This window comes from Carcharodon carcharias, chromosome 7 (assembly GCF_017639515.1).
Source record: "Carcharodon carcharias isolate sCarCar2 chromosome 7, sCarCar2.pri, whole genome shotgun sequence".
Taxonomy (NCBI): domain Eukaryota; kingdom Metazoa; phylum Chordata; class Chondrichthyes; order Lamniformes; family Lamnidae; genus Carcharodon; species Carcharodon carcharias.
This window is the reverse complement of record NC_054473.1, coordinates 83,622,739-83,633,939: the sequence shown is the minus strand read 5'-3', so window position 1 is coordinate 83,633,939 and position 11,201 is coordinate 83,622,739. Positions and strand designations below refer to the sequence as shown.

Sequence of the window (11,201 nt, the reverse complement as noted above, 5' to 3'; positions counted from 1 at the left end):
CATGACTATGCTTGGAAAAGTGGTTTGCCATTGCATTGACTTCTGCACCATGGCTGACCAGGAAAGTCTCCTGCTCTTACTGCCGACCATCAGGTATATTGGAAGGATTCCCAGGCTGACAATCAACCAGAATAATACAAAGATAGGTGGAGGGACAGGTAGTATTGAGGAGGCAGGGAGGCTGCAGAAGGATTTACATAGGTTAGGAGAATGGGCAAAGAAGTGGCAGATGGAATACAACTTGGGGAAGTGTGAGGTCATGCACTTTGGTAGGAAGAATAGAGGCATAGACTATTTTCTAAATGGGGAGAGAATTAAGAAATCTGGAGTGCAAAGGGACTTGGGAGTCCTAGTCCAGGATCCTCTTAAAGTTAACTTGCAGGTTGAGTCGGTAGTTAGGAAGGCAAATGCAATGTTGGCATTTATTTCGAGATGACTAGAATATAAAAGCATGGATGTGCTGCTAATGCTTTATAAGGCTCTGGTCAGGCCACATTTAGAATATTATGAGCAATTTTGGGCCCCGTATCTCAGGATGTTCTAGCCCTGGAGAGGGTCCAGAGGAGGTTCACGAGAATGATCCCAGGAATGAAAGGCTTAACATATGAGGAACGTTTGAGGACTCTGGGTCTATACTCGATGGAGTTTAGAAGGATGAGGGGGGATCTGATGAAACTTACAGGATACTGAAAGGCCTGGATAGAGTGGAAGTGGGGAATATGTTTCCATTAGTAGGAGAGACTAGGACCCGAGGGCACAGCCTCAGAATTAAAGGAAGACCTTTTAGAAGAGATGGGGAGAAACTTCTTTAGCCAGTGAGTGGTGAATCTATGGAATTAATTGCCACAGAAGGCTGTGGAGGCCAGGTCATTGAGTGTATTTAAGACCGAGGTAGAAAGGTTCTTGATTGGTAAGGGGATCAAAGGTTACGGGGAGAAGGTGGGAGAATGGGGTTGAGAAACTTATCAGCCATGATTGAATGGTGGAGCAGACTCGATGGGCCGAATGGCCTAATTTCTGCCCCTATGTCTTATGGCCTTATGGAATGAGGGCGCTGCAGATACTCAACAGGTCTCACTGCCTCCACAGAGAGAGTTAACACCACCCAGTCCCAGATTGGAGCTCGCACCGTTGGAACTCGAGCGGTCCCGCCCCCTAATTGGAACTCGCACCACCCATGCCCCGCCTCCCAGCGCCTGATTGGAGCTCGCGCGGCCTCGACTCCTGATTGGAGCTCGCCAGGGGGGCCCCCGCCGTCTGATTGGAAATCGCGCAGGCTCATCCCCGCCCCCCGCACCTGATTGGGAATCACCGAGCCTGAGCCCCGCCTCCCGCACCTCATTGGAAATCACGGAGCCTCAGACCCGCCCCCAGCACCTGATTGGAACTCCTGCCACCCCCCGCCACCGCCCGGGCCTGTCTGCTGCCCTGAAACCATGTCCGAGTTGAATTTCTTGGCCCTGAGCGCCCTGTTGCTGGCCTGCCTCTTGCTGATTAGCCTGCTGGGACTGGCCTTGTACTCGGGGCTACTGTTCAAGGTGTCAGTGCGTTCCGGCCCACCGCCCATCCGCGCTTTCACCCTGGCCTACAAATACAAGCAGGGTCCGTACCGGGAAGCGGGCCGGCTTTTCACCAAGATCACCAGCATCGCGCCCAAGCTCAGCTCCGTTGGAATCTACTATGACGACCCCAAGCAGGTAAGCGGATAGTACCGGCTCCTGGTGCCCGTCTCCCACCCCTCCTGCCGGCTCCTGGTGCCCGCCTGCCGGCTGCTCCTGCCGGCTCCTGGTGCCCGCCTGCTGGCCCCGCCTGCCGGCTCCTCCTGGTGCTCTCCTGCCGGCTCCTCCTGGTGCTCTCCTGCCGGCTCCTCCTGGTGCCCTCCTGCCGGCTCCTCCTGGTGCCCTCCTGCCGGCTCCTCCTGGTGCCCTCCTGCCGGCTCCTCCTGGTGCCCTCCTGCCGGCTCCTCCTGGTGCCCTCCTGCCGGCTCCTCCTGGTGCCCTCCTGCCGGCTCCTCCTGTCCTGGCCCCTGGTGCCTGCCTAGCCGCCGCCCCTGTCCTGGCCCCTGGTGCCTGCCTAGCCGTCGCCCCTGTCCTGGCCCCTGGTGCCTGCCTAGCCGCCGCCCCTGTCCTGGTGCCTGCCTCGCCCCCTGTTCCGGCCCCTGGTGCCCGTCTCCCCAGGATGCCGACTCCTGCCTCTCTCCAGTGGGTAGATTGGAGAAGCTGATGCTGTTGCATCTGGAGGCTGCGTTGGCCTGGTCACATAGTGCACCTGTTGTTGTCATCTCGTTGCTTTGCATCAATATCGTGAGAGCCCAGATTCCTTTTTTACCATCAGGTCCCTTTGGGTTTGTTAAAATGGAATTTGATTTCTTTATTGTAAACATCTTTCAGTTTACTTGGGCCACTATTATTGTAGAAGTGATGCTCTTCAAAAAGGCTACTTGTGCTGATTTGATGGGTGGCACTTGGGCAACTCTGCCAATGTTAGTTATCCAGTTATAATGGACCCTGGCAGCAGGAGATTGTCCTGGCTTCCTCCCTCGAGGATAAGCTCAGAGACATGGTATTCGGGGAGTGGTATTAGGCTGCCCTTGGTTTATGTGGGAACTGTGATTGTCAGAAGAACTCACGGGCACTAGAATTTCATTGGTTGACGAGGTTTCTAATGCTCTTTTGCACAGGGTTGAATACCGGGGGAAGTTGATTGGGCTTTCTCATGGTTTATAGATGTACAGGCTGCTCTGCCCTATGGTGTGATTACTTTATCTCCACTGTGTGATTTTGTTTGAATCATTCTCCTAGAAATTTTCTAGTTAATGGTGCTTCTGTAAACACCAATTTTGTTAAGGTGCCAGGTGTGTCTCTCTTGCCTTTTCCATCAGAAGATTGTGGTTTCAAGGACCATTCGAGATTTGAACAACTATATATTGAACTAACTGTTGTGTTCAGTGTACATCTTGCAGCTAAGAGTTAAACTGCATAATGAGCTGACAGGATTTTGCAGTTTACAATGTATGGAAAGATATAATGCAATTCTAACAGGGGTGCAGAAACCAAAAGACCTGGGAGCATATGTGCACAAATTGTTGTAGGTGGCCGGGCAGGTTGAGGAAGGAGTTTAAAAGACATACCAAATCTTGGGCTTTATAAACAGAGGCACAGATTACAAAAGAAAATAAGTTATGAAGAACCTTTTATAAAACAATGGTTCGGCCTCATCTGAGCGTTGGCTCCAGATCTGGGCTCGACACTTTAGGAAAGGTTTCAAGGCATCAGAAAGGGTACAGAAAGGATTGACGAGAATGGACCCAGGGATGAGGGACTTCAGTTGCGTAGCTAGATTGGAGAACCTGGGGCTTTTCTCCTTTGAGAAGGTTGAGAAAAGATTTGATAGAGTTGTTCAAAGTCATGAGGGGTCTGGAATGAGTGGATAGGGAGAAACTGTTCCCATTGGTGGAAGGATCTGTGCAGAGGGCACAGATTTAAGGTAAATGACAAAAGAACCAAAGGCGACATGAGGAAACTTTTTTTAATGTAGCGAGTGATTTGGATCTGGAATAAAATACCTGAGAGTGGGCAGAGACAAATATGGCTTTCAGAAGGGAATTGGATAAACACCTGAAAGGAAAAGATTTGAAGTGTTACTGGGAAAGGCTGGGGGAATGGGACTAGCTGAATTGCTCTTGGAGAGAGAACCAGCATGGACACAATGTGCCAAATGGCCTTGGTCTGTTCTGTAACCATTGGATGATTCAATCCGGTGTCGGCGATTGACATGTTTCTGTGGTCCCTTTACAAGTTTCGTGAGCAGAATGACAGTGGAGCAGTAGCATGTGGCCACCGTAACTATCTTGGGCAATTGACTAATTGATACTACAGCATGCATGCTCTCAGGTAGTGTCCCCTGCTGGTTATTTGCAGAGTTTGGAGTTCAGACAGAGAAACTCATGATAGCTGTTGCCATGGTTGCTGTCATGTGAACTGAGAAGGATGAAGTCAGCAGGAGTAAGGGTGGACCGAGGAGGAAACTGCAATTGACCAGTAGAGAAAGGAGCAACGGAGGAGTTGAGTTCACTGAAAGTCCTCCTCGCCTACAGGCTGTACAGACAGAGGTGGACTATTGGAGGAGCAGTGCTTCCAAAGGCTGAGGTTATTGCAGCTGCAGCCTGCTACAGGAAGACCTGTCTGCATTGCCAGTGGCTGGGACAGCCACCACGTCACTCAATTTCTTTGCCTCTGGCTCCCTCCAGTTTGCTTCCCAGAGACGTAGTGAGGGTACTGAAGTTGGCTCTAGGTAGATGGATAAGGAAGGCACAACTGGATTGTTACTCAAGGCTGGAGGATTATAAACTTCCTCTCTGCTGACAGTATCCAGAATGCAGGTGCAGTGGGACTTGTAACTCTTCCTCGTTTTCCACAGGAGCAGGGTAACTGTACACGTGACAATCCAAGCAATCCTCGCCCGAGGAGCATTTATCAACCGCAAAAGAAGTTCATGCAGGTCTGTGCCAGATTCCCTGGGCACTTTCATACTGCAACTGTCCAACACCCCCAATGTGTTTGATGAAGGAGGTTTGGTGTTATAGGATGTCCCCTGGTTGACATCACCTTATTTCCATAGTTATGGTTTAGATGGCCATGTCATAATTGCACTCAAAATAGCTTGGTTGGTAAATAAAGGTGGCTGTGCCCAGTGTAATCCTGTTTCTTAATGCCACATGGAGTGGACCAAATTGGCTTCCATGGACAGGCATGTTTGCAACAGGATGATGCTGAGAATGAGTTCAGTTTCACTCACTTGTGTTTCCTTCATCCTCACACCCTGGCATGTATATCCTCAAGGCATGGTGAGTGGTGGCATCACTGAGCCTCTCCTAAGGTGGATGTTAAAGTCCTTATCTAGAGTACATTCTGTGTCCTTGATTCCTCCTGAGCTTCCTCCCAAATGGCATTCAACATCAATGATTTATCTGTTGAGGGAGAGATGTGGTAGTTAGTAACTAGCATGAAGTTTCATTTGCTTTGTTTAACATGAAGCTGTTGGACTTCATTGGATCTAGAGTCATTGTTGAGGAATTCCAGGGTCAAGTTCATCAGCTTGAAATATTGCCAGAGCACACAGCATTTATTGCAGATAGTTTTGACATTATACCAAGGAAAGAAGCTTGATAGAATTGAAGATAAACAGTAGGCATTACTGGATAAGGAATATCCAAAGATGGCCTGAAGGTGGATATGTCCAAACTGAGCAGGAAGAAGCCATGGAACACTGAGGAGATGGTGATCTGTGTAGGCGCAACTATGTCAAAGGCAGGTGCTGAGATGTATTAACAGTGGAGGTAACAGCATGCTTCGGGTTTGGATCACTTTTTGCTTCTCTCTGTCTTTTTTATTCATTCATTGGGATGTGGGTGTTGCTGGCTAGGCCAGCATTTATTGCCCATCCCTAATTGCCCTTGAGAAGGCGGTGGGGAGGTGCCATCTGAACTGCTGCGGTCCCTGTCTGCAGTCTGTCACCTGCGGGCCAGACCCAAGGTCGTCCCATCCTCTGTCATTGAAATATAGTATGCAGACGATGCCTGTGTCTGCGCAAACTCGGAGGCTGAGCTCCAAGCCGAGAACATGGGCCTTACACTAAACATATGTCAGACAAATGTCCTCTACCAACCTGCCCCCTCCACACCGTTCTTTCCCCCCCACCTTGTTATCAAAATCCACGACAAGGCCTTGGACAACTTGGACCACTTTCCACACCTTGGGAAGCCTTCTGTCAACAAGGGTAGACATTGACAATGAGATTCGACCTTGCCTTCAGTGTACCAGCGCAGCCTTCGGCCACCTGAGGAAGAGAGTATTGTTTGAAGACCAGAACCTCAAACCCAGCACCAAGCTCATGGTCTACAGAGCAGTTGTGATATCCGCCTTCCTGTATGGCTCAGAGATGTGAACTATGTACAGCAGGTACTTCAAAACTCTGGAGGAGTACCACTAGCACCGCCTCCACAAGATCCTGCAAATCCATTGGCAGGGTAGGTGCACCAATGTCAGTGTTCTCGCACAGGCCAACATCTCCAGCATCGAAGCATTGACCAAGCTCGGTCAGCTCTGCTGGGCAGGCCACATCGTCCACGTGCCTGACATGAGACTGCTGCAATAAGCACTCTACTCGGAGCTTTGACCTGGCAAGCGAGCCCAGGAGGGCAGAGGAAATGCTTCAAGGACACCTGCAAAACCTCCTTGAAAAAGTACACCGACATCTCGGAATTCCTGGCCCAAGACTACCTGAATTAGAGGGAAAGTATCCGGGAAGGAGCTGAATACCTCGAGTCTCATCGCCAAGGGCAAGCTGAAGCCAAATGCTGACAACGAAAGGAGTGTGTAGCAACTTGGGCACCCTTACCACCGTCTGCCCCACCTATGGCAGAGACTGTAGGTCGTGTCAGTCACCTAAGAAGTCATTTTTAGTGTGGAAACAAGTTATGCTCGGTCTCGAGGGACTGACTAAGAAGGAGGTGGGAGTTCCAGGATTTTGATCCAGCAACAGTGAAGGAATGTCTATTGGTATACTTCAAATGTGCGGATCATTGGAGTTGGAGAAAGTTCAGTTAGAATAGGAACGTTACCCTGCACTGTATTAGGCTACCTCTGAAGTACTTAGACTATTTTTGTTACGATTTTGATAATTAATTTCATGGAGGCTGTTTGTGTTGGATTAATAAGTTCTGATTTGTTTATATGGTTATAAACATTGAATAATTACAATTATAATTGATTAAATATTGGTGATAATGAGAGAGTTGATGGGTATTCAATTCTATCAATCCTTTATGACACTTTAGCTTGGTATTTTAAGTCGTTTGGGATTGAGGATGACTTGCTTCCACTCTGTTCGATTGGTTCTGAGATGGCCGATAAGTCCGATGCATGATGCGTGGACTTGCCCACACGTAGGGTAGATGGTGCTGGAAGAGTCAGACAGGTGAGGTGTTCGGAGGTGCACTCTTTCCGACATCTCAACGCCACCTCTTCCTGACGAAGTTCTTGACCTGTTCAGTGCATTTCTGAATGAGCCTTCTCCATTTTAGCCTGTCACAAGCCAGGGTCTCCCATAAATTGGTGGGAATGTTTGACTTCTTCAAGGATATTTTGAGGACATCCCTAAAGCTTTCCCGTTGTCCTCCTGGGAGCCTCCTGCCATGACCAAGTCCCGAGTCAAGCATTGCTTCGGGAGTCTGGTGTCAGGATTATGGACAACATGTCCATCCAGCAGAGCTGGTTTTGAATGATTATCACCTCGATGCTGGGCATGTTGCCTGGGGAGAGGATGCTGCTGCTGGACCACTTTTCTTGCCACCAGATTCGGAGGATCTTGTGAAGACACTGCTGGTGGTACCTCTCCAATGCTTTGCAGTGCCTGCAGTAGGTCGTCCAAGCCCGTGATGTGTGTCGGAGCACTGTAATCACTGTTGTCCAGTAAACCATGACCTTAGCCTCGGGTTGAGGTCCTGGTCCTCAAATACTCTTCCTCAGTTGGCCGAAGGCAGTGCTGGCACATTGGAGATGATGATCAATTTTATTATCTATGTTTGCCTCATTGAGAGGCAAATTAAATGGCCCACATTTTCCAGGATCCCTGCTTTCAGAATTCCAAAGGGACCTTTGGTCCACTTGTCAGCCACCCCCGCCAACCCCTCCCCAACCCATGGTACCTTTCCATGCAAGCGCAGGAAATACAACATCCGACCTTTTACTTCCTCCCTTCTCATTACCCAAGGCTTGAAACACTTCTTCCAGGTGTAACAGCGATTTACTGGAACTACCTGTAATTTATTATACTGTATTCACTGCTCAAAACATAGTTTCCTCAACATTGTTTTGTTTTTCTTTACTTATCCCATTACCACTCCCTTTGACCTTGCTCCAGGAAACCTTTTTTTCATTTAATCTCTCCTGCTCTCCACCCTATCCTTTGTTTTTATCTTTTCACTCACTCAAAATCTATTACATTTGTAACTTTTCCCAGTTCCGTTGAAAGTCACAGACCTGAAACGTTAACTCTCTTTTTCTCTCTCCACAGATGCTGCCAGACCTGCTGAGTATTTCCAGCATTTTCTGTTTTTGCTTTCCGATTTCCAGCAACCACAGGATTTTGCGTTAAAATGTTTACTTAATAACAATTTATATTTACATAACGCCTTTAATGTAATAAAATGCCCCAAGTTGCTTCACAGAAGCATTATAAAGCAAAATGTGACACTGAGCCACATAGAGATACTAATTCAGATGACCAAAAGCTTGGTAGGTTTTGATGGGTATCTTAAAGGAGGAAAACAAGGTAGAGAGGTGTAGCGAGGGAGTTCCAAAACTAAATTCCAAAAGTGCCCAGGCAGCTGAAGGCGTGCCCACCAACGTTGGGGCAATTAAAATCGGGGATGCTCAAGAGGCCAGAACTAGATGAGCACAGATATCACAGAGGGTTTTGGGGCTAGAGGAAATTACAGAGATATGGAGGGATTTGAAAACAAGGATGATAATTTTAAAATCAAGACATTGCTTGACTGGGAACCAATGTAGTTCAGTGAGCACAAGGGTGATTGGGAGATTATGAGTTAAGACATGGAGAGCAGTGTTTTGTACGACCTGAAGTTCAGAGAGAAGAATGTGAGAGACCAGCCAGCAGTGCATTGGATTGGTTGAGTCTAGGGGTAATGAAGGCATGAATGAAGGTTTCAGCAGCAGACGAGCTGAGATGGGAGAAGCCCGGCAATGTTACAGAGGTGAAATTAGAGGGTCTTAGTGATGGCATGAGTGTGTGACCGGAAGCTCATCTCTGGGCCAAACGTGACACCAAGATTATACCAGTCTAGCTTAATCTCAGCTAAAAACTCAGCAAGTCTGGCAGCATCTGTGGAGAGAGAAACTTAGAGTTAATGTTTCAATCCTGTAAGACCCTCCTTCAGAGCTTCTTTTTTCTCTGTTTCTCACTCCGCAGATGCTGATGACCTGTTGAGTTTTTCCGGCATTTTCTGTTTTGATTTCAGATTTCCAGCATCCGCTTTTAGCTTAATCTCAAACTGTTGCCAGAGAGAGGGATGGAGTTAGTAGTTGGAGTGGGGACTGAAAGCAATGGCTTCTGTCTTCCCAGTGTTTAATTGAAACAAATTCCTACTGATCCAGTGCTAGATGTCAAATAAATAGTACGATAAACTAACAACAGTGGAGTTAAGAGAGCTGGTGATGAGGTAGAGCTGGGCATTATCAGTCAAAACTAAAACTAAAATGCTTTTGATGATGTTGCTGACTGGCAGCATGTAGATTAAAAAATACGGTGTGAAGGATAGATTCTTGGGGGTGCCAGAGGTAACGGTGTTGGATCAGGAAGAGAAGTCATTGCAAGTGATATTCTGGATATGATTAGATAGATGAGAATAGAGCCAGCTAAGAGCAGTCCCTCCCAGCTGGGTGACAGTGGAGAGGCATTGGAGGAGGATGGTGTGGTCAACCGTGTCAAAGGCTGCAGACAGATCAAGAAGGATGAGGAGGGAATGTTGACCTTTGTCACAATTGCAGGATGTCCTTTGTGACTTTGATAAGAGCTGTTTGGACACCGTGGCAGGGGTGGAAGCCTGATTGGAGGGATTCAAACACCAAGTTCTGGGAAAGATGGGAACGGATTTGGGAGACAACGCCACATTCAAAGAGTTTGGAGAGGAAAGGGCTTTGGAGAAGGGATGGTAGTTTGTAAGGCCGGTGGGGTCAAGAGTTATTTGCTGATGAAAGACGTGATGACAGCAGATTTGAAGGAGAGAGGAACAACATCTGAAGAGAGAGAATAATTTACAATCTCGGCTAACACAGGAGCCGGGGGGTAGTTGGGTGATCAGTTTAGTGGGAATAGGATTGGGGGAACAGGTGGTGGGTCTCATGGTATGATGAGCTCTGAGAAATCATGAGGGGAGATAGGAAAGAAACTAGAGGAAGATGCAAGTTCACAGCTAGCGCAGGGGGAGCTTTAAGGAGGTTTGGCCATGTGGGCTAGTGGAAGGGCATGACCTGGCAGAGGCAGCTGATTGAATTGTCTCAATTTTAGTGACAAATAAGCCCGTAAGCTCCTCATAGTTGTTTTTGGAAGTGATGGGAGAAGGGTTTAAGAAAATGGTTTGTAGTAGAGAAAAGAAGTCAGTGTTATCTTTACATTCCAAGATGACCCTGGAATAGTGATCAGATTTAGCAGACAATAGCAGGGCCTGATTGTGTTTGAAGTGGCCCAACCAGATCTGCCAGTGGATGGCTGCCATTCATGGGATGTGGGCATTGTTGGCTGTGCCAGCATTTGCCCGTCTCTAATTGTCCTTGAGAAGGTGGTGGTGAGCTGCCTTCTTGAACCGCTGCAGTCCATGTGGTGTAGGTACACCAACAGTGCTGTTGGGAAGGGAGTTCCAGGATTTTGACCCAGCGATAGTGAAGGAGCAGTGATATATTTCCAAGTCAGGATGGTGAGTGACTTGGAGGGAAACTTCCAGGTGGTGGTGTTCCCATCTATCAGCTGCCCTTGTTCTTCTAGGTGGTAAAGGTTGCGGGTTTGGAAGGTTCTGTCAAAGAAATCTTGGTGAATTCCTTTATTGCTATCCTGTAGATAGTACATGCAGCTGTTTTGGTGGTGGAGGGAGTGATTGTGTAAGGTGGTGGCAGAAGAGGTGCTGATCAAGTGGGCTGCATTGTCCTGAGGTGCTGATGAGGCCTGAAGTGGGGTGGCTGGTGGGGGTCGCGGTGGGGGGGGGGGGGGTGGGGGGGGGGGGGGGGGGGGGGGGGGGGGGGGGAGAAGAGAGAGAGAGAGAGAGAGAGAGAGAGAAGAGAGAGGTGGTGAGCCTGCCCAGACCTGCTGGAATCCCCCCTCCTCCTCAGGTCTGCTGGAACCCCATGGGCCTGCTGCGGACTTGGGTCTCAGCGTGCCACTGCTGCTGCCATCATTGGACCTGACTTCGGACCACTTCTCTCGCCTTGAGTCAGGCCTGAGTGCTGGCATTGCTGGCCCGGACACCCCCCACTCCGCTATTGCTGGATCCTCCACCCCTACCACCCTAACTACCCACCTGCTGAATCCAGACACCTCTCAGAGGAGAGTGCCAGCCAGTGCTGTTGTTCCCTCTTGGCTGAATGTCTGCGCACATGCACTGTGCTGGCTCTGGACTGCACATATGC

The 11,201-nt window shown here is 48.8% G+C and overlaps 1 protein-coding gene across 1 annotated transcript in view; it reads left to right on the top strand.

Annotated features, from left to right (window-relative positions):
- Nucleotides 1-1,381: 1,381 nt before the first annotated feature.
- The window catches only part of LOC121280368 (testis-expressed protein 264 homolog), a 391,323-nt gene continuing 381,503 nt past the window's right edge, over nucleotides 1,382-11,201 (top strand). The window contains exon 1 of the mRNA XM_041192306.1: nucleotides 1,382-1,697. Within this exon, the coding sequence (XP_041048240.1) occupies nucleotides 1,437-1,697 (261 nt within the window). The 5' untranslated portion in view covers nucleotides 1,382-1,436. The remainder of the gene's footprint in view (nucleotides 1,698-11,201) is intronic.